Source organism: Leptinotarsa decemlineata, unplaced genomic scaffold, assembly GCF_025532065.1.
Source record: "Leptinotarsa decemlineata unplaced genomic scaffold, Ldec_3_MD MMD2_tig00001064_RagTag_RagTag, whole genome shotgun sequence".
Classification (NCBI taxonomy): domain Eukaryota; kingdom Metazoa; phylum Arthropoda; class Insecta; order Coleoptera; family Chrysomelidae; genus Leptinotarsa; species Leptinotarsa decemlineata.
Window position 1 is genome coordinate 959152 of NW_027412558.1, and position 24754 is coordinate 983905.

General features: G+C 34.5%; 1 protein-coding gene across 3 annotated transcripts in view; it reads left to right on the plus strand.

Annotated features, from left to right (window-relative positions):
• The first annotated feature begins 6711 nt into the window (after positions 1–6711).
• Positions 6712–24754, plus strand: part of cact (NF-kappa-B inhibitor cactus) — a 53972-nt gene continuing 35929 nt past the window's right edge. The window contains exons 1-2 of one of the 3 annotated variants that reach the window (XM_074175494.1): positions 6712–7003; positions 22015–22363. In XM_074175494.1, coding sequence (XP_074031595.1) covers positions 6955–7003; positions 22015–22363 — 398 coding nt within the window. In that variant the 5' untranslated portion in view covers positions 6712–6954. Of the gene's footprint in view, positions 7004–11120; positions 11152–21823; positions 22364–24754 lie in introns of those variants that run through there. The other 2 variants (XM_074175496.1, XM_023173411.2) reach the window with 2 other exon arrangements.

A 24754-nucleotide genomic window follows, 5' to 3' on the forward strand; every position in this document is an offset into this window, starting at 1 on the left:
CACGTCGGCGTTTCGACAAAGAAAGTAGGTATTAACCAAATATTTAATTGACTCACCACCCAACATTACAAAGACCGAAAAAAATCTCACAAGTTGGAGATGTTAAGCTCAGTTTTCAAGTTATTTTTATTTATTGAATGATGCATTTCATTATTAGAATTTGTCGCGAATTCCATTGATATTAATAGTTGATTAATTAATGAAGTTTTTTCTAGAAAGTCATTCAAAACAACTCCGATGGATAGTATAAAAAAAGAAATTGGAAGGCAAGAGAAGGATTTTCGAAATCTTTCAAAATCAGATTTTGCACTCCCAAACAAAATTAAGTTGATCAGAGCCGGATTTAGGAGAGGACAGGGGGGCTACTGCCTCAGGACCTCCACAGAAGAAGGACCTCCACGATAAAGATAAATCGACTGACCTAGGCCTTTTTTGAAATAATTCAAAGTCGGAACAGATAGAATTTTTAATTTAATAGATTTCTGGATGTTCCCGGATATATGAATCGAAGTATTGAAGTTTCTATGGACAAAAGTAAAAAATCCTAGGGAATTTTGAGTTTGTACGTCGTTTAATAGTGGTAATCCTGTCATTTCAACCGTCACATGTCATATACCATATGAAATTTTATTGTTGTATTCACTTATTCTTTATTGTATTCAGTAGAACAGCATCGTTCTGATAGAAACAGTCTAACCATCTTTGGAGTTCTGAAACTGAATGGTCTTCAATCAATGAATTTTCTTTCAATAGGGCACCTGGAACATCCTCTGGTGATTATAATGGTATGGAAAAAGATATCATACACCTACAGAATACACTATCAAAACGTAACTACTTGGCAAAAACAAACTGAACACTGAATCACTGAAATTGTGACAACAGGTAAACATATATAGGTGACAGATTTCGAACAATTGAACAACCTGAAAAGTAAAATTCCCTAGGATTTTTCATTTTTATCCATATCAATTTTAATACTTCGATTCATATATCCGAGAACATCCAGGAATCTATAAAATCACAAATTCTATCTGTTTCGACTATGAATTATTCCAAAAAAGGCCTAGAAAATGTCAGTCTATTTACACTCGAAAATTTTATAGTGGTAACACTGAATAGGGGTACTGGACAGGGGTCGAGAACTATCGATAGTCTTGACCATCGATAATTATCGATAGTTTTCGACAGTGAACTTTTTTTTAAGTTTTCTATTATCAAATGAATTGAAATAGACACTCTATGGAAGCATATAAAATACGATTTTTTTGGTATAAAAGTTTTAATTAGTTTCCATTCAAATCTAACCAAACAAAAATATGGAAAACGTTTCGAACTTTTTTATTGAACAAATGTAAATTCTTTTATTAAAAATTTGTCCATTTTTATCAAGCGTACAAATTAAAAACCGAAAAAGAATAAAAATAAAACTACAACTGAAACAAAACAAACCATAAAATATAAAATGTAAACATTCGATGACTGGAGGGACTGGTGACTTTTTTTCTTTTCTTGTCATATTATGACAGATGAAACTGATGAAAGAAGTTTCACCTTTCTCTTCTTTTCTCACTTTTGTTCTAAATAATGTTATTTTCTACTCTTTCTTTCACTTCTTTCATTCTGTCATTTATGTCAACGGTCAATATCAAGTAAAATAATATGTCAAGATACGTTGACATCACTTACATAACACAACTATCGAATACCATCGATAGTCTAAAAATATAATCGATAGTGTTCGATAGTTTAAACTATCGATAATTATCGATAGCGCCATCGATAGCTCTCGACCTCTGCGGCCTATACAGTCGCATATGTCCCTGGGCAGGTTGATATCTCTGTCCTGGGTCTGCGACTGAAAACACCTGCACCAGAACCTGAAGGTGTTTTTGATCCATCTATAAACCAACAACTATCTGCTTTTAATATTTCCTTCTCTCGGAGGGTCCAGTCCTCTCTATTAGGTGACAGTACTGTATAAGGCAATTCGTAGTTGACATTTTGAGGTGATTACCAGAATACTGTGAGTTCCAGTGTCAATCAGCAGTCTGGTTGACTTTCAGTCAATAAAAATGTAACTTGTAACATTTGGAGTAACTCATTTACACAAGCTAATGAGGAAAGCTGAAATGAGGTTGATTACCTGGACCTTTAGGTCGTAAATAGTGCTGGGTGATGCAAATGATACCTACCAGTATGTTCAATTCCACAGAGACTATGAGTTGATAAAGCAATTATGAATGTTACTGACAAAACATTGGTCAGCAACAGGCTCGAAAGAGATCCTTGGTAAGAGTGAGGGATTTAACATCACTTTTTGAACAACTCTTTCAACTTGAAATCTAAATAGTTTCCATAATATTTGAATTGACCGTACCTTTACAAATTAAAACACAAATAGCTTGTCCCACGTCAATGAACAAACAAAGCCGTGACCTGTACCTGTCGATTTATTCACATCCTTCAGTGATTATCGTTCACATCAATCGAATCATAATTCTTTTCGTCATATCCAAGGTTTCTCGTTAATTTATCGGTTTAGCGTTGCATTTTGTTACGTTCGTTGCATCCTGGTCGCGGACTTAAAAATACGGGATGATATCAAGGAATGCGTCACTATTATAAAAAACAAATTATTTTCTCTACGAGCTAGTAGAAGAGCTTGTGGAATTTCGTAGGAATTATCTTGACCGCAGCAGATACCTGTTTTTCGTACCTACCTACTAGTTTCATCAAATTATGAAAGATAATCATGAAGATTTGATCGAAAAAAATCATTGCCATATTACGCCTCCAGCGAAAAATTTAAAGGAATTATGTGGGTTATTGAAAAGGAACGATAAAAACGTCTTTTTTCAGATTATCTCCTTCGAACCGATAAAATGATGAACAAATGGAAGTTTCACAGCGACACGATGTGGGTTCTTCCCAACAGCGATGAAACTGACAGCTGACAGCGATAAAATTGACATGAAACTGACAGCTGACAGCGATACAATTGACAGCTATGAAATAATAATAAGACAGGCTAACAACCTAATAACTTTTTCGATAATTTGAACTAAATCCTGATTAGTTTGTTGTCCTGATTACGAAAAAATAAAAAGAAGTTGTATCACCCACGTAAAAATAAAGTTTATGTACCAAATTGTATATGATCCATTCAGAAAAAAAATTGAGTGGAATTCACAGACGAGAAGGAAAAGAGGATTGTCAGTGTGTCAACTCAGGCAAATCTCATGATCTACTTTGCATAGTTTTCTGAAATTTATCTTTCAATTGAGATTTCAATCTCGTGTAAAGTAATTTCTGTATTCGAAACTCAGTTTTCGAAAGTTATCAGAGTCTTCGTAAACACTGTACTACTAATCCGTACCGATTGTAAAATAATCACCAGGTGAAAACCATTATTTCTGATCAAAGTTACAGGAAAAACCGACTCATTATTCGAGAACAAAAAACGTTTGCTGTAACTGATATCAGATTAGAGCACCATTGACGTAACATCAGTATGGATAGATAGAGGACAATAATGCAATAAAAACTGTTGATTATGGTTCAACTTGCGATAGTTGTGTTTGAATTTTTTAGACTTTCCCAAATTTATTCAAAATGAATGATTACCTGCCGATTATGTTGAAGGTTTATTAGCTTTATCCAATACTATTTTACGACATTTCCATATGACATAATGGAAGGCAGCATTTTTAAAAGGCATAACTAACGAATGAAAAAAATTATCTCCAACTTCGTAGGCTAGGTTAGGTTAAGTATAGTTTAGGTAAAGTTATTTAAAAATGTTTTGAAACATTTACTGTCATAGTTTGTTCATCTTATAAATTTATCAGTTGCAAATTGAGTATTTCCCCAAATACTGAAGACTGGTTGATGAAAAAGGCGATACTTTCATTGTGGTTAATTATATCGGCCCATTACGATTCCTGCAGTTTTTTCTAATTTTTTTCATTTCATTTATTTTGGGCTTTCGTCCAGTTACCAATTCTCTTTCAATCCTAAACAAGTTTCCAACACAACTTTAGACAGACTTTCTCGCGGAAAACAATGGAAATTGGTGTCATAAGTCACATTACGACACGTATAGTAATGACAAATACAACTTGATTATGAATCGATCTAACTCAAATCGAAAAAAAGTAATAATCGACAGAATCTTCACCAATTCACTGGAAGAATTAATGTAACAGCGACAAAAAAAACTAATTAATGGCTACTAAGATAAACACTGTATTTGTCTTTACTTCACAACATCGACAGTAAGGGGCGATCGCTTATTTTGAATGAGGGCACCACCAGAGGGGTCAGAGGGCAGCAGATCAGTTCTGGCGTTTCTTTGTTTACGTCGCTTTCGGTTGATAACTGGTTTGCCTTATTTCCATTGCTTACATATTATTTACCTAAACTTATTATTAGATCCATCTAATTATTTACAATAATTTGTCTTCTTTACGAATTAATGTTTCTATATTTTTTCATATTTCATGTTCATTATTTATTTTCTGTCTAATTTTTCAAATGTTATTTTTTAACTCATCAGATTTCTCACATTTCATTAATTAAATTCTTATTGAAATGTTTTCATCTCCGATAGATTTCCTTGCCAACTCGTTGTCATTCGAAGTGAAATGTAACTTGCACCTGATAATTTGACAAGCATGTTCATCATTTGGAAATTTGTGATCCGAGTTACTCACGGATCAAAGACGTCCTGGTCAATTAGGCGGACTGTTATTAACATCAGCGCCCCCTGACGGCTTCACCGACGGTGGCCCTCATCCCCTAAAGAATGTCAACAAAACGCACCTTATACCATAAGAGACGATCCACAGATGTAACATAGCTTGTATAAGTATTTTGATTTCATTCCCATAGGTCAACTTTTCTGTTGATCGTAATATAATTATTTCCATTCCAATATTCAAATGCATTTTTTTTCGCAACTCATTCGAATTTAAACCGTTGGATCAATTATATTTCTCTCGTCGAGAGTTTTTGACAAAAAAGCGAATCGGTGGAAACGCCACGGTTTCTATGTGTCTTGCAATCTTCAAAAATGCATGTCAATAGAGTTTCAAAAGTTCGGTGCCGCAGTTCAAAATTCTCCAAGGTAACATATTAGATGATTTTGAAATTCCATATCTGTGACTGGATTGAAATTAATGATAGAAAATTGTAGTTAACGGTATGTATTTCTGCAATACGACTTGAATATATCTTCAACAATAGGAGCAAGGTGTATTGAATATGTAAAAAAAAAACGATTTATTTTCTCCTTCAATGGCTTCCGACGAACTTGACAGGAATCGGGGAACTATATGAAATCGAGGTTAGGGTTACATACAACGCGAATGGTGGTTTTTCCAGAAACAACAGACGCTGGAACTTTCGTATGTGACAACGTATTTATCAGTGTACACTACTTGTAAACAACATTTTATACACAACTGACTGAGTTTTTAGAAACATAAATGATGAGAAAAATGCGTTTTGCGTTTTTACGTTAGTTCTTTTATTAACTGGGAATAAATTTAACTGGGTTTTTAATGTTTAGTTGCGCTAATACCGTTTCGTGTTGAATATTAGGAGATGAGACTCAACAATTATAAAAATAATGATCATGAGAATCTCATTAGTACTCAAAATGTGTGAAACAAATTTCAACAACCGTTCAAGGAAAGAATATTCAAAGATATTTGAGAAGCTTGACGTTATTGTTATGGGACGATAGTTATCCATTTCGTTAGTTGAACCCTTTTTATGAATTGGGATGATTTTCCCTGTTTTAAGGGAGTTGGGAAATGTTCCCTTTAAAAATGACAAGTTCACTAAAAAAGTCAAAGGTTTGATGATATTGCTCAAACATTTCTTTAGAAGGAAGAGCGGTATATCGTCATTTCCTGCAGAATGTTTGTTTTTGAGTTTACTCATTAAAAGTGCTTCTAGTTCTATCTCAGCAAAAGGATTGAGGTATATTGTGAAGTTATTGAATTGAATTTTAGGAAGATCTGTGGTTTCTACTTGAGCTTGATCAATTTCTTGAATGATCAAAGGCTATATAATTTTGAAATATTATGAAAGAAAGTTGGAGAATAATGAGTGAATCTAAGTCTAATAATGATATAACTTTCCCTGTGAATATCTTTGACAGAAATGTCCAACTACTAACAGATGGACTGACAAAAAATTATTCAATTAATGATTATTTTGTTGAGATATGCAGTGATCGAACTAAGCCTCAACGAGATCTGAGTAGAGGAAGGGATATAGAAAGCAGCCCCAACAACTCCTACTGAAATTTTAGAAATTCTGCAAAAAACCGCAGCTAAACCTACTGCGGGAACCGACGATATTAACGGGAAAGCTCTCAGATCGGTTGGTACATTTACCTCAGGTGAATTTCCTGATATAAAGGAATCTAAATTTGTTCCAGTGTTTAAAGGCAAAGGCTCTCCACATGAATAATTCAATTCATTTATGATAAAAAACACGAACACTTTATTCTTCCTATTTTCATTTCGCCAAAACCCTTATCTTTCAGGTTTTCTGAACAAAAACAATAAAATCCCCCTTCACAGTGCAGATTCCCCGATGCTTCCACAAACCGCCAAAGAATGCCATGCAACTTGCGTCAAGCTAAACAAACACGAAACGAAACAATAAAACTTCTCATAGCCTCCTCGATCGCTAGTCGTGACGGAGATCGACGCTGCGCCGGAATTTCCCAGTTTTTTTTATCGTCGGCTACTCAATACGGCCCTGCTCCACGCTAGAGGACCTATTAAAACAGTTCAGCGGGAGCTGTTTCAGTTTTCAGTTCCGATTGGAGCCTTTCACGATACTGATCCCCGTTTTATACCGGGTGTACTCGAGAAGGACATCGCGCGCTGATGACGACCCGCGATTTTGTTCGAAACGTTCGTTTACCCATTTCAAATGTCGCGCTCGAATCGTTTCAGGAAAATCGAAGAGAAACGTTCAATTGGTGAGTGTTTTTGATTGTATCCCCACCACCATTGTCGGCCGAACTCCCATTGGTGCAATTCTGAATCAATTTTCTGCTTCCTAAGAAGTAGATTCTGTCCTTGTTTTCAACAAACTAAAAATTATGATCGCTCACCGCTATGGTCTTTCAGTAACTGTCTATTTTCTACGTACATGTTGAAAAAAATTAAATATTTGTTAATGATCTCACAATTTTCTATTTTTCGAAGATTATTGATGATATTAGGACCGTCAAAATGTTTCTGGGTAGTCAGAGTCCTTAAATTAACATTTATTCATGGTCGAATCATATCCCGACAAAAAATAAAGAGCTAGTTATCAGAATTTTGAGTAAAATGAAAAGTCAAAAAACTTTAAAAAAAATGAAATAATTCAGTCTACAATATTCAAAATTTTGCGGGCAATGAATTCGATTTCAAGACCCTTAAAAATGATAAAAGAACAAGCCAATGAATTTTTATATAAATCGTAAAATCTTTCAGATCTGCAGCAACTATTTGAACTTTTAAGTTTTCTGTATTATTTCTTCAGTTTCAAAGAATATCAAACTTTTTGCATCGATATTGATACAAAATTTGAGTATTCAGTATTTTAATACAAAAAACAATAATTCAGCAGGTAGCAAGCCGAAATTTTGTAAAAGATCACTTCTTTGTATTGAAGCTCGAATAAAAAAAATATGAATTCAATAAAACAACTCTGGCTTGAAAAAATTACTAATGTATGAGTAATGTAATAAACTTTAAAAGGAACTAAAGGATGAATTCCTAACTAATAACTTTACTTGTTAACAAAATGCTTGTTTTTTTATATCACCATGGTAATAAGAATATATGAAAAAGAAGTAGGTATACATAATGTTCATATACTACAAAGCTTCCCCTCTTCAAAGTCATCACTCCTGTCATGAAACTTCCTCATATTAGAAATATGAGTGATTCTGTCGAATATTATTGTCGAAATATTGTCGAATATTGTCGAAATTTACGAATCCCGTCGATGAAATGCACTTTTGTTATTTCGAAAGGACCTTTCGTTATATACTCTTTTCTGTCTCCTGCTACTGCTGTCTCCTTCTTTCAGTTCAGGTGGTTTCAATTTTCTATTTTTATTGGCTTGATTTTGAACCCTCTCTTTGTATTTCATTTGTTGTTCTGGCGTTTTTGGTATTTCCTTTATTTGTAAATTAAAGACCAATACTTTATCTGCTTGTAAAACTATTGATTTGCTGTAGAACTTATATGATGGTGAACAACCTAAAAATTCAGAATGTGACTGATTATGATGCCTTACGTAATTCTTCCAATCACCAGGAACACCATAACACCATAACACTTCATGAATAACTTTAGATCTCTTATAGAACGTTCTGCAATTCCATTTCCTCCGGGGTGATATGGGGTAGTATGTTTAATTGTTATTCCTCTCTCATTTGCTCACTCATGAAATTCACCAGATATAAATACTTTTCCGCAATCAGTTACTATATTTTTTATTTCATTCACAAATGTTAACTTACCTAAATATTGTTTTACATATTTACTATTTTCCTTGCCTCATCAACAATAATAATGAACGATTCGGTTGTTTTATTCAAGTCAGACTTTTTCTGGATTTCGGCAAAATCAACATGTATGGTTTCATATGAATTTTCAGAACATTTAGTCAGGTTTTGGTAAATATACCCCCTTTAAGGGGCTGCACCTTAACAAGGGATGCTCCAATGAAGTTCCTTTATAAGAAAGATCCTATCTTTTTTTCGATGAGGAATCGCCTCCTTAAATGTTTCACACTTATTCAGTTACACCCTGTAGTGTTAATTTTTCAGAAAATGCAATTCGCCTAATCCGGGTGGAATTAGTTTCTTTCTTATGGTCATGAAAATTACAGTTCTTGGATAATTTCAGCAAGCGAGCGTAGTAATGATCCAAGGTTTTTCCATGTAACTGTTTAATTTCACAATTTTCTCAGTTAATCAGAAAAGTGACAAGTCACAGTCCACTTGACATACAATCATCTTAAACAACATATACAGGATCAAGCATTATAGTCAGTTGGCGAGAGGTCTGGTGAGTATGGTGGATGAAGCAGAACTTCAACGCTCAATTCGTTTCATTTTGGGACCAACGCCAACTGCTGCTGACGCCATTTTCGGTACATTTTGTCGGTTTCCTCACATTATAACTCTGCTGTGATTGTTTAGTCCGGTTGCAGAAAGTGGAAGAGAATTACACCAGCCGCCGACCACCATACAGTAACCATGGTCTCTTTCAGGGTGGGTTTTTGTCTTTGGAAAGTGACGCACGTGGTGATCCGATCCAAAAAAAGATCGTTTTGGTTGCGCAAAAGCAAAGACCGTTCCAATTGGCTGAAAATCGCTAAACGACATCATATAGTAATAAGCTGAAAAGAGGCAAACAATCAAAATTTGGAAAATATGAACAACATCAATGTATAGAATACAAAATTCTCTATCGATCATTATATACTTAGATACTACGACACAGTGGAATATATATTTATTGAGATAAGGAACGACAAAAACACATGACACATAATATAACTGCTAATTACGCAAATGCGGCTGGTCCGATACCGAAAAATAAACTGTCGCTGGATAGAGCATTGAAAGACGTATCAAACGAGGTGTCACAAGAGCCACTTATCTATTTGAACACAAAAGTTGAAATTCATGGTTTTGATGCTTTTCACATGAATTTCGTCCAACCTTCATAACTCGTTTCTATAATATGGTCAATACAAAAGAGTTGTTATCTTTTCTCATGAGCTCTGAGATTTTCTAATAATCAGTAGTAGAGGGGGGGGGGCGTCATGGATGCTGACACCGAGGGTTACAGATTGATACGGGGACCCCAATGCCAAGCCGTTATCAATTTTAGTATTGGAAATTCTTATTATCAAGGTAGCTCGTCTGGTGAACAGTTTTGGTTTGCTTCGTATTCTGTAGCAGAGCCAGTCAAGATAATTCTGTCACTGTGGTTGCTCTGGTTGAACTGTGAAGATTACAAAAATATTGTGAATCATAATTTGGTGAGGATTTTCTGTACGTAACCGTTTAATATTATTTCCCTAGTGACGTTTTGTTGCAGTGACATTTTCTATGGCATTGCAGTATCATAATGACAGGTTGATTCGAGAAGAAAATTAGCTCCTTTTCTGTTTTTTATTTTCACTTATTTTGTCAATTTCAAAATCTTTGTCGCCCGTTGTTATGCTTTTTCCTTCTAATTGCATCCAGAGCTCCCTCTACATAACCTTCCTTGAACCTACATGATGTTCAAATAACCTCATATTGAAGGGCTGAAAATGTTGCAGGAAATAAGTTAAAACAAAACTATATATTCTTTGCATGAAAATAAACTCAAGAACTTGTCAATTCTCCAGCTATTGAACCAACTGTAATGATAATATGAAGTAATCTCAATGTCTGTTGCTGTGATTCTGATCTTCTCTTTCATAAGTTGCATATTTGAACCAAGATGCATAGAAACCATAGTGTTTTGCCGATTCGCTTTTATTTTGTCAAACCACAGAACTATAACTAAGATATATAGGTTGTTCACGTTGAGAAGAGAATGACGTCACAAGATGACAAGTTACGGCGTTGCCAACATGTGCACTCTTTTCAATTTTCAAATTTGTTTGTACTGTTGATATGTTTTATTTCTATTATCCTTACTTACTTTCAGTATTTGTTTTCGAGTTTTTTTCGATTTGACTACGTCTGAAATTTTACTATAAGTTGAGCAACTTACAAAATGAAATATTACTAGTTTCATTGCTTAGTGAAACCCTGTTGATGCAAAAGAGCACACGAATTTATTGTATTGTTTTGAGCGATATTAATGATATTTTGATGAAATACAACTACAAAATACGGCAAGTCGCTTGATATCTTGAACGCCAATCAGAGCGAATTACGTCACGTTAGAGTAAACAACCGAATATGACAACTTGTTAAATCAAAAGTGAGATATCGTGAGCCATGAAACCAGGATTTATACAGGCAAACAACGGTAAAGTGTCTAGAATCGACTCATTGGTGCTGGGAAAGTTTCAGTTTTCAGATTTCAGTTCAGCATGATTTTGAAATGTTGAAACTTCCATGTAAGTATAAGAATACTCTTTAGAAAACGAATAATTAATATACGTCTTTAATATTAGAGGTTATGTTATCGAAATCAGGTAAAAGTTCTAACAACTATTTATTGAAAACCAATGATAACAACGAAGAAATACCACAACGACTCAACGTAGAGAAACCGAATCCTACTAGAATTCATTTTTTTATGATGTTTACAGAGAAATAAAATTTCCTCAGATAAGGGAAGCACCTGAGACACAGTTTATGGAATACTCGTTTATTGCTATCAATCAGGTCAAGATCGATACGAATGCGGGGTTTCCTCTAACGTAGCATACCCAAACAATAGAAAGCGGTACTTGGTGGTACCGCAATTTTACGAGTATTTGTTAGAACTCGCGCAAAACCCCGTGGAATAATGAAATTTCTCGATAATTCCTTCATGAAAACCGATAATGTCAAAAAAGGGGAAAACCAAAAAGATCTTATTGGAATTTTAAACATCCGAATAAAAATGAAAGTCATTCTGAAAACGGTAGTTCTTCGAAACAGAGTTGCCAACCGTAGCGAAATTCCGCTACCGTAGCGGAATTTACTTGACGGTATCGGCGTAGCGGGTTTGAACATAAAGTAGTGAAATTTTCTACAATCAATCAGTATTGAAAAAAGTATTTAAGAAGAAGAGGCAGTGGACAGCCATCGAAGCTGACAGCTGACACTTGAATAATTGAATGCACAATCAATACGTTATAGTCTTAGTAGCTGAGGCCATTACATGATAAAAGAGAAGAATATTTTTAGATATTTTCATTCATATCATAAACCATACAACCTCCAATATCTTGAAACTAAAAGTCTCGACTGTCTCGAGTATTATAAATTCTATGGAACAAATTATAGTGGAAATGAAAGATAGTTCATCTGATTGTAGCTTGAGCGAAAGAGCTACCGCAGTTGAAATTGACGGAAACGGGACATGTTCAAAAAATACAAGAAGTCTCGAAAACGAACTTTTTCAACATTGGCTCTGATTCCAACTTGAAAGGATGCATTAGAACGAATGATTGTTCAAGAGCTCAGGGTGACTATGTACGTAAACAAATTGATATTTTCTTTTATTTTTCAAAATCCTTATTTCAAGCTAAGATATATTTGGTCGAAACGACAGCTTTCAAAAATTAACTGCTGTGAATTTAGAAAATCAGGTACCATCTACTGAGTTTCGCGGTTGAAAATTAGCATGATCCTGATTCCTGACAGTGATAGTTCAGTTTGCGGTATCTAAATGGTACACAAACTACAAACTGTAAGTTCTGTAGTATTTAGTTTTCGATAGGTCGCATGCGCGAACTGATTATGTCAGATATGCAAGCATAGCGGAATATGAAGTAGTGTAGAGGAATTTTGGTTCATGTGTAGCGACTTTATGGCTCATCCAGTTGGCAACACTGCTTCGAAGAGTTTGTAACTCAGAGTATAATCACTGTATGCCACTGTCAATATTTCAAGTGAATTCTATGCCTGAGCGAATTGTTCTTTTAGATAATTTGTGTCAACTTTCATATTTTGATATTTAGTTGAAGTAATTTCGTGGGCAATTAGGATGTTAAAAAATACAAATGACGAATATACCAGAGTATCTAACTCGGGAAAAACTGCATTCAAATTGAATCCCTATTCGATGTGGTCTAGTTTACAAATGCACCAAATGTAGAAATCAGTCACTAGTTGGAAATTCCCAAATTGATCGGTTGTTTTGTTTTAAAAGCTTAGGTCAGCATCGACTAACCCATTACTTCATGATTATATTATCAATACCTACATACGCAAAAGAATAAACATGGAGAACAATGTTTGAATACTGGTTTTACCGAGAAACTCAGCTTGTGAGTTTACATGATTGTTAGTTAACATCCATGAGTTAAATTATTCACAAGACAGATGGAAAAAATCGTAGATCACACTGGTTTGTCCAAAAGAACACGGTACTAATGTTTATCACAACTCTTCCATAGACGGCAAAAATCCTTTCAACTAGTATATAACATTGTAGTAATATGCAGCTCAAAGCTGTAAATATACCCTGAACGTTGATGTTTCAAAAAACAAGCATTTTTCCCAAAAAGTTTTCTGTTGGGAAGTGTTCTTACACAATTCATCTTAGATATGCCATTATTTTATTTATTATTCTCACTAGTTTTTCTTTTGCCTCAAAATAGGCGCTAGTAGTCGGTGGGAGCCAAATCTGGCAAATTTGGTATATGCGGGAGCAATTTGAAGCCCATTTCATGCAATTTTGCCACCGTTTTCATTGATTTGTGACACTATGCAATGTCTTGATAAAGCAGCATTGTCCTTTTCTGCAAATGGAGTCGTTTTTCCGCAATGGACTTGTTTCATGATTTTTGGTTTATAGTTCCTTGATAGAACTTTCAAATTGAAAAACAGTGCACTTTGTTTCAGCTCTCTAAGAACCGTAGTTTTCTCGTAATTAATCATTAAATATCGAATGTGGTAGGGCGGTGACATCACGCCCCTATTCCCGCTTCTTTTTCGATTGACCAATAGGAACAATAGAAATAATCAACATTGCCAAATCGTAAAATTTACGATGCCTAAAACCCAATGTTTGGCGAAGTTTGACAATACTGATACTAATTTGATAAAGGCGTCATACCTTGCTAGTTTAAGAATTACAAAAGATGGAAAGCCCCACACAATAGGTGAGACGCAACCAACTTGAATCAAATACCACAGCGGAACTTATTTTTAAGGTAATTGATGAATATGTACTCAAAGTAGGCATTCCCTGGTCAAAGGGTGACTTGTGTACAGATGGAGCAAAAGCTATGTCAGGAAAATTGACTGGGCTAGCAGCAAGAAAAGAGTTGCTCCTAAATGCAAAAGTACGCATTGTGTCATCCATCGAGAAGCATTAGCTGCTAAAAGTATGCCGGAAAATCTCAACTCCGTTCTATCAGATGCTGTGAAAGTGATTAACTTCATAAAGGCTAGGGCTCTAAACACAAGATTATTCTCCTTGATGTGTGAAGAAATAGGTGGCAAGTTTAAAACTTTACTCCTGCATACAGAAGTGAGGTGGTTATCTCGCGGGAAAATTTTGAACCGTCTCTTTGAACTGAGATCAGAAGTTTTTAAGTGAAAAAAATCATGACATGAAAAAATTGTTTGCTGATGAAAAATGGTTGTCAAGATTGGCTTACCTAGCCGACATTTTTGACAAACTCAACACACCGAAATTGGGACTTCAGGGACCCAACACAGTCAGTGACAAAATAAACTCCTTCAAGAGAAAGTTGGTTCTGTTTTGGAGGAGAATTCATCTGCATTCCCTACTCTATCATCATTTTTGAAGAAAATGAAATATCTACAATGCCAGATGTGGTTGCAGATATCATTGTTCACTTGGAAGGCCTTCATAAAAGCTTTAAGAAGTATTTCTCTGAAGATTATTCAAAAGTGCACTGGATCAGAAATTCTTTCGCGGGAAACTCACCAAATGAATTGGAACTAAAAGAACGTTTAATCGACCTTACAGAAGATAGTTCCATGAATCTTTAACTAACGTGAAAAAATGAATGAACTTCGCAAACCAAGATCTATATGACACAGATTGTGTTGAAGTAGCGGGTTACGGAAAATAGAGGAGACCTGCGATAGACTGTGACTTCTCCTCCACAGAAACTAGCGTCGAGTTTACTGTTGTATTGTACGAGATGTCATATTCGTTTGTTTACTCTAAAGTGACGTAATTCGCTCTGATTGACATTCAGGATATCACGACGGTTTGCCGTATTGTGTAGCTTTATCTCATCAATCTCGCCCATAATAATACAACAAATGCGTGTTGTGATTCATTGAGAAGTCTCTATGAAATAAATACAACATTTTAGTGATTTTTAATCACTGTTATCATACTTACATCCTTCCTGCAACGTTGGACGTTGTTCACAGTTTGTGCCTGAGGGAGCAGATGTCTGTCAATCCCAGCAAAACTGTGATAATCCCCTTCATCAGGACGAGAAAATTGAAAGATCTGACGCCACTTTCCCTCAATGGTGTGGTCATTCCATTTGGAACGCAGGTGAAATATCTTGGCATTGTCCTTGATAAAAGACTCACCTGTAGCCTCAATCAGTGATGTCCATGTTATTTTTCTGACCATGAGTCAGGGGGTTACCAAGCAGTGAACTTTCCGATTTTGACTCAATTCTTCTATAAACTCACCCTGTCGCTACCTATGCCAACAAAATATTTGACACTCGGTAGAACGAAAGTTCCATGGCCACCAGATAAACAACCCGTATACGGTGATAGTATCGGAAAACAGTTTTGCGGTTTGAATGAATCCACGTGCTTGCCAATAAAGATGATTTAAGTGATTAAATAGCCTATCGTGAGAACGCATCCCATTTTCCTTATACATAGTAATAACGTAACAATTCTCAATAACATTTCTCTAGAACCGGGCCAAAGTTCCTTCTGATTCCGACTTACGCGATGACCACAAATCGCCTCGGAGATTTCGAGAAATGGTACGTCACAAATGCGCGTATAGGATGTCTCATCCGATGGAGATTCTGATTATGGGTACTTATATGGTTTAGCGATGGAACGGCAATTAAAGAACTTAGTTGTTTTGAATCGTCTCCCAAAAATAACACTGTAGTTCCGCGTTGTTTCCAGTATGAGATATTTTTTGACGCGAAGGTGAGTCCGAAACTTTGTTATTTAAATTCTGTGAGTAGGGAAGAATTTCTACCGATGGGGGCGCCACTCAAACTGAATTTTGAACATTTATTATATTTATTGTTATGGGTTTTTTGTGTTTTGAGTGTTTTAATTGTGAATATGTAAGCGTAATGTTTTTAGAGCATTCATTATAGACATAAGAAATCAATGAATAGGCAAAATCAACAAATCACAACAATATTTGAAATCAGTTGACAGCACTTTTAATTATTTTAAAACATTTCGAATCGTCGGCAAATAGCGAAGCTTTGCTTTCATGGAAACAGCTGATTAGATCGTTGATAAAAAGGTTAAACGACAGTGGTCCCAAATGTGAACCTTGTGGAACACCCGATGTACCTGCGATGGTATGAGAATAGTAATGAGTTTCGTCGAATGTTATAGATAAAGATTCTATAATGTCCCACAGTGTCCAATGTTGATCTATTTTTTTATAAGATGTTCAATAACCGCAGATCAATTACAGGTGTTTTTTTAGAAAAAAATAGCCATAAAAAATCAAAACTTTACATATTTTTAGTCGTTTATAAAATATACATCTGTGCCGACTTTCATCAAAATATGAGATGGTGAAGTTGAATTTTTAGGAAAATGTTGCTGATTTCTTAGCAATAAGATACTAATGAAAAAAAACAGGTAATTGTTTCCTTCACGTCGCGCACAAAACAATTCCTAAAATCGAACGTTTTTATTATGTAGTTACAGTCAATTGAAGAATAAACTTCGAGATAAGTTTTTCAATCATTTTATTATAGCTACAATTAGAATATAGTACGTGCGTAATGAGACGAGATATTTTGTTGATATCTAATGAATAATATCTGTAACTGGATTTTTTCTCCACCGTCATCAGCTAAATTTCTTCGGAACTGTTTATCGAAATTATAACAAACAAAATGAAATACTATCAGAGCGGAATTTTTACTTCGCATATTCATGCGAATCGTCATGCGGGGGTTATCAATCAAAAATTTCATTCAAATTTTACTGGGTTTCAATGAATATTTTTTATAGTAGTCCCAATTGGAATTGAAATTAGTTAATTTTATTGCAGTAGTCGGTGGATTTTGCTATTGTGCCCAATATTTTGGTATATTCAATTGAAAGTAGGAAATAATCTCGAAATTATAAGATCAACTTCAAAATTTCGAGTTTAAAGTCAAAATTTCGAGTTGAAAGTCGAAATTTTGAGTTTAAAGTGGAAATTTCAAGTCAGAAGTTGAAATTTTGAATTGAAAGTAGAGAATAATCTCGAAATTATGAGATCAACTTCAAAATTTTGAGTTTAAAGTCAAAATTTCGAGTTGAAAGTCGAAATTTTGAGTTTAAAGTGGAAATTTCAAGTCAGAAGTCGAAATTTTGAATTGAAAGTAGACAATAATCTCGAAATTATGAGACCAACCTCAAGATTCGAGTTTAAAGTCAAAATTTTTAATTGAAAGTAGAAAATAATCTCGAGATTTTGAGATCAACCTTGAAATTTTGAGTTTAAAGTGGAAATTTCAAGTTAGAAGTCGAAATTTTGAATTGAAAGTAGTGAATAATCTCGAAATTATAAGATAAACCTTAAAATTTTCGAGTTTAAAGTCGAAATTTCGAAATAATTCTGAAAATTTTGAGATCAACCTCAAAATTTCGAGTTAAAAGTCAAAATTTTAAGTAAAATGTCGAAATTTTGAATTGAAAGTACAGAATAATCTCGAAATTATCAGATCAACCTTAAAATTTTGAGTTAAAAGTAGAAATTTCAAGATGAGAGTCGAAATTTTGAAATAATTCTGGAAATTATGAGATCAACCTCAAAATTTCTAGTTTGAAGTCGAAATTTCGAGACTTATTTTGAAATTATGAGATCAACCTCAAATTTCCGAGTTTACAGTCGAAATTTCAAGTTTAAAGTTGAAATCTCGAGATAAAATTCGAAATTTTCAAAAAAAAAGTCAAGATTCATCTCAAAATTATGAGATCAATCTTGAAATCTGGAGAACAAAGTCGAAATTTTGAGATTAAAGTCGAAATTTCGAAATTAAACTCGAAATATCGAGATTAAAGTCGAATTTTTGAAATTCAAGTTGAATTTTTGAGTTCATGCAGAAATAATAATAATGATATTCATTTCAGTGCACAGAATAATTCGAAATCTCGATATATGATAAAATACAGTAGAATTCCAAGAGAGTTTCCTCTGTGTGTGTAGGTGACAAGCATAATTTGATCCAAGTATAAACATATTAACAAATTGAAAACTATATATACACACTTTCACGCGTCTACTAGTTTATTCAAAGTCAATGACTTCAATAACTTTTTAATGTTTTTGAACATGGTTTCTGTTGGAGATTAACGGCAATAATAAATTTATAGCTTTCAGACTCTCCTTGTATTTTATAAAAGTTACTATGGTTCAGTGTTGTTATACTTTGTCAAGTTCAGTTGTTAATAATTTCATTGAACTAAAAAAGTTACAGTCTCCAGAATTCATTAACGTGAAAGAAGAAATTATGGAAATAATTGATGTGTTTTCTGAATTATGAAAATTAGTATATTCCTTCCAAACTATTTCCAGTATTTTCCGGTAGAGATCGACGATAAATGGAACACAGAACTTCAGTAACGCAACAAAAATAAACTTCTTGGAAAATCATTCAACAAAATAAACTCTACAAAGATGTGTAGATAATGCAAAGAATTTACTTTCAGACACAAACTGTATGAAACCCCTTTTGTAACAACTACTTTCATATAAACTTTGGCATATATTTGTTCAAATTGAAAAGGGCATATCTTCAGGAGGGATTAGAAATCCAAAACTGTTTTCCACAAAAACTAATCTCTTCTAAAAACATACCCCTTTAAATTTGAACAAGATTTGTGTGGCTGTTTTGTTTATTTTTTCCGAAAAAGCTCCTCCTCGCTAATTGCGATTCTTACCTGAGTAATTTCGTACGGTTTTCTAAGGCACGGTTAATCTATGTGTACTTCCATTTTGTAATCAGCACAGGCGGTTTTTCCTATCTGTTCAACGGAATTATGGTGGCGCCCACAGGGAAATTTTTTCGAAACGGATAAATGAGTAAATGGATTTTCCTGCTTTAAACAGAACCTTAACCTTCCCCACGCCTGTTTGTATTCGCTTTTTTTGAGATTGCCTTGACCCGCAAATATTTGTGGATAACAAATAAAAAACCCGCGGCGACATATCTGAGTATTGTTTTTTTGCACGTGGTTGGAGCAGTGCAGATTATAAGAAAGCGCAGACGGGCCATATTTTTTATTAGTTGTTTCTTGGAAATTCCTACTTTAATCTCGTAATTTCTTCGTAATGACTTCGAGATCAATCTCGACTTTTAACTCGAAATTTCGACTTGAATCTCTAAATTTTGACTTTCATCTCAACATTTCAAGTTTAACCTCCAAATTTCGACTTTAATTTCAGAATTTCGACTTCAAACTCGACAATGTAAGGTTGATCTCATTATTTCCAGATTATTCTCGATTTTTTTTTCAAAATTTCAAATTTAATCTCGAGATTTCAACTTTAAACTTGAGATTTCGACTGTAAACTTGTAAATTTCGACTTGAATCTTGAAATTTCAACTTTCATCTCGACATTTCAAGTTTGACCTCAAAATTTCGACTTTAATTTCAAAATTTCGACTTTAAACTCGAGAATTCAAGGTTGACCTCATTATTTCAAGGTCATTCTGGACTTTTTTTTTGAAATTTCAAATTTAATTTCGAGATTTCGACTTTAAACTTGAGATTTCGACTGTAAACTTGGAAATTTGAGGTTGATCTCGTGAATTTCAAATTTAATTTCGAGATTTTAACTTTAAACTTGAGATTTCGACTGTAAACTTGGAAATTTCGACTTTAATCTTGAAATTTCGACTTTCATCTCGACATTTCGAATTTCACCTCAAAATTTACACTTTCATTTCAAAATTTCGACTTTAAACTCGAGAATTCAAGATTGACCTCATTATTTCAAGGTCATTCTCGACTTTTTTTTCAAAATTTCAAATTTAATCTAGAGATTTCAACTTTAAACTTGAGATTTCGACAGTAAACTTGGAAATTTGAGGTTGATTTCATGATTTCTAGATTAATCTCGATTTTCAACTCAAAATTTCGACTTGAATCTCTAAATTTTGACTTTCATCTCGACATTTCCAGTTTAACCACGAAATTTTGACTATAATTTCAAAATTTCGACTTTAAATTTGAGAATTCAAGGTTGGTCTCATAATTTCAAGATTATTCTCGACTTTTTTCAAAATTTCGAATTTAATCTCGAGATTTCAACTTTAAACTTGAAATTTCTACTGTGAACTCGGAAATTTGAGGTTAATATCGTGATTTCGAGATTAATCTCGACTTTCAACTTGAAATTTCGACTTGAATCTCGAAGTTTTTACTTTCATTTTACTTCATTGAATCTCCAAATTTGGACTGGAATCTCAAAATTTTGACTTTAATCTCAACATTTCGAGTTTAATTTCGAAAATTTGACTTTGATCTCGAAAATTCAAGGTTGATCTTATAATTTCGAGAGTAATCTCAAAATTCCAATTTTCAACTTGAAATTTCGACTTTAATATCGATAATTCGAGTTCAATTCTGAACTTTCGACCTTAATCTCTGTCGACTCCAAACTTGAAATTTCGAGAGTCACCTTAAAATTCCAACTTTCAATTTGAAATTTCAATTTCAAAGTCGAAATTTCAAGATTGATCTCGTGATTTCAAGATTAATCTCGACTTTCAACTCGAAATTTCGACTTCAATCTTGAAATTTTGACTTTAATATCGACATTTCGAGTTTATTCTTAAACTTTCCACCTTAATCTCTAAATGTCGACTTTAATCTCGAAATATCGATTCCAAACTTGAAATTTCGACTTCGAAGTCTCTTTATAATTATCTAACGATCAAATAGATAATTTCAATGTATTTCATTCACAAATTCACGTTTTCAACCGTAGACTAAACCAAGGGCACCAGCCTAACAGGTGCAGGTGTCTTCAGTTGTAGACCCAGGACAGAGTTATCAACCTGCCTAGGGATCTATGCGACCGTATTTCAAGCGGAAATCTATGCAATTGAATTCTGTGAGGGAGATCAATCTCACACACAAGTCTAAACGTCTAAATTGCTAGCAAATTGCCAAAAACGACTCTCCTCAATACAAACATTCAAAAAATTGTCTCTGGTCTGGATTCTTGGCCATATGAACTAAGCGGTTTCGTCAAGAAGTTGGTTTTATTTAGTCGAGTTTGAATAGGTGTGAGTCACAATAAACCCTTGCGGGTTGCAGTAGAGGATCAAATAGACCCAGTCACTTTTCACCTAACCTAACCTAATAAACTCTGGTGAAACTTGAGAATTTGAAAAACATACAAAATTCATATGTTAGAAAACCATCAATAACTTGGCGAAATGACGGAAAATTCAAAAAGCAGTCAACTTGCTGAAATATAACAACTCATTACTAATAAGAGAGTTGCAAGCTTTTGTTACAGCAATAAGTGATTAGGGTTGTTGATACTTTGGTGGAAATTGCGCCGCGATTTGTTATTCACCTACTTTAATTAAATTACGTCATGAACGGTCCATGTACAGCATTTTTGATTAACTCAGCCGTCATTTGTCGTTCCATAGCTTCAATTCTAGTGCAAAGTACGTTATCGAGTCCTTAAAAGGAGTTGAAACGTAATTTAATTTCTCATGATTCGCAGTAAACGTCGGCGCCCCTTATTCACCAAATTGCAACGACTAGAACTTTCCTAAACTTCCAAATCTGACTGCCTGCAATTCCGATTTTCTCTCTACGGGCCCGCCTCTACCCAAACAGGCACGTCACTGGCTAGAGCGACAGTGCGCATGTCTCGGGAATCCCCATACTCGTGTCAACCGACACAGAACGCACCGTCCTCTCATTCCGAACTTTATTCTCGAGCCGTGTAGTGAACACATCTCGCGCGATATTATCGATAACGAAACGAACATTTGACAAAACAAATCGCAGTGCCCGCGTCCCTAACCTCAATTCGTGTTCGAATCGAGTTACCTGTGCTTTATCGAAAATGTCTAAGCAACACACTAAATTTCCAGATGCTTCCGGGGAGTCGCTAAAGGAAGACAAATGCCAGGCGTACGAATGCTCGACGGATAGCGGCTTTGTGTCCGGTGAAATCGCAGATTCCGGCCTCATCGAGACGGAATTCAAGGAATCCAACAGCTCCTATCAGGATACGGGAAGCGTCGAAGAGCAGGAAAACGAAGAAAAAATGCTCATCGATAGCGGATTGGTAGTGACGGACAGTTTTTACAAGCTCAGCCTCGGCGGGCAGAACGACCTGAACTCTCCCGATAAAGGCCAGACACTTGTTGAATCCCATTCGACAGACCTGAAGGACATCCCTTCGATGTTTTATTACACGCAAGACGAGGACGGAGATACGTAAGTGTTTCTTCAATTGGCCTTTGTTTGGGTTCAGGGGTTAGGAATACTAGTTGGTTGGGTTATCACGACGCAGAGGCGTTTCGTAAGGGTTTTAAATGCAAGGTTTTCACAGAATCTTCAGATCACACTGATATGGAGACTCTAGATAGGAAATTTTCTGTGTTGGGCAGAGAACACTCCGTAGAAGAGTTTTACTGAGTTGACGTTTTGTCTAGAGATTGTAAATAAAGCTGCTTGAGTATCAATGACCAGTAGATTACACACATACAGGACAATACTTGAAATATTCATTTAGGTTAAGCTTTATTTCAACTTATAGATTCTTGGAAAAGTCACTGCTCTACTAATATGCATTGGTTATTGTGTTTGTTAAGTAGAAAATCAAAACTATTATAGTTACAAATTACAACAATATGCACCTTCGTTTGCAAAACTCAGGTCCTGTCGAGTCGTACATGGTCTTATCATTAGATTACAAGATGTAAAATCTTTGTATCTTCGAAATCACTTCAGTTGAGTTTCATGTGAATCACCATTATATGTGGAAAATACCCCGTGAAATACTTACTTTACCTTCATTCTTTATTAAACTGCTAGTCCCATAGACCCAAACAAAAATCAATATTACTGGAAGAATTAACATGCTTGGGTGAATGATGAGCTGCATAGTGCTGTAAACTACATTGAACCAATCAAAGAATCCGACGAAATTTTCTCCACTGCAATATTTGCTACTGTATCTTTTTTTGTATAAAAGTCTAACGTCTTCCAACAGCCCTCTTTTGCAATTGATGGGATAAACGTATTTGAAACACGTTCCAAAATGAGTTTACTTACGTTTTTTAGTTGCTGACATTCTGACTTGATTTGAACCTTCATCTACACATTTCCTTCACAAATTGTACAACCTTTACAAGTGCTTTCTTTCCGAATTCGATGTTGTTCCTCAGAAAGATGGTAGATGAAACTTAACCTTGCAAAGAGAATCAATTTTATTCATCTCCTGAGAAAAAGTACCCCAGTCATGGTATGTGGGAGAAGCTATTTCATTACATATGAATTCTTCTGGTGCCAACTTCAAGTTGGGCCTAAATTTACACGTCATCATGCGCAGACTTTGAATTCTGCCATTTGTTAGGTTAGATCAGTATCTCTTGTACTGAGCCACCTTTCAATAAAAGCATTTATCATTATTATTATAAATCCAAGAATAATTCAATTTGTTTAATTTGAATAATCAAGTTGTTTTTTTGTTTCAATAGTTCTGGATAGGGCTAGACCATAGTTCTGGACCATAATATTGATATTTAAAATGAATAATAATCCATCTCAGTGCATGTTTGACTTTTATTATAACAAAACCCTTATTTTCCCCTTCTGTTGCTGAGGCAACTCGATTGTTGCCTAGGGAGAATGTACTCAGATTGGCCTGATGGCCAATCTAGGCCAAGAACTGAGTTGTCAAAATGAGAAACATTATAAAGATATTGTCGCAAGGGATTGATTTTGTCAACTATGAAAGATCAAAAAGTTTTGGTGTTGTGTTCTGTGTTTTTGTAAACAGAGTTCGGTATATGGAAACCGCCGGCAACAACACCAAGCAACTATTCTACTACGTTACTGAACTCTCAAGTAACTTTTTTCTTGGGACAAATACACTTATGCAGACACGCAATATCATGATTAAAAAATTCCCAGAGAAATACATACACGTGTATTTACTTTTCGTTTATTGAGATTATGAAGATACTAAATCAATATTTACATACAGCGACGAAACCTTGACATAACCTTGCACCTAAACTGAGCAAAAATATAATTTATGTTCTCTTTCATGTCAAAGTAACTTGAAAAAATTAACAAGAAAAGGTTCACAGGTGTCTTTTATTTGAAACAACGTTTCTACAAAATATGTACTTCAGGACTCAAGACAAAATGAATCGGCATTGAAAATTTTGTTTCGAAAACTTGTTACACCATCGAAGAATTTATTTTAAACAACCTACCCGTATAATGACATTTTGCAGGTTACTTTCATTTGTTGTGTAATAGTCCAGTTGAATTTGGATTTGCAGTTGCAGATTTTACTCTCGTTTTCTCGAGCATAAATCGAAAAATATCGATCCTACGAAAAAATTGATGAGGACCAAAATTGTAGGATATTTGGTTTTGAACAACTTTGTTTATTACAATTTTTTTCGTAAAATTGAAAATAAACGTGATAATACAATAATGAGATTTTACCCCCTCCTTTTCTCGGGCATAAATCGAAAAATATTAGTCCTAGGAAAAAATTGGCGAGGACCAAAATTGTAAGAAATTGGATTTTGAACAACTTCGTTGATCACATTTTTTTTGTTAGATTGAAAATAAACGTGAAAATACAAT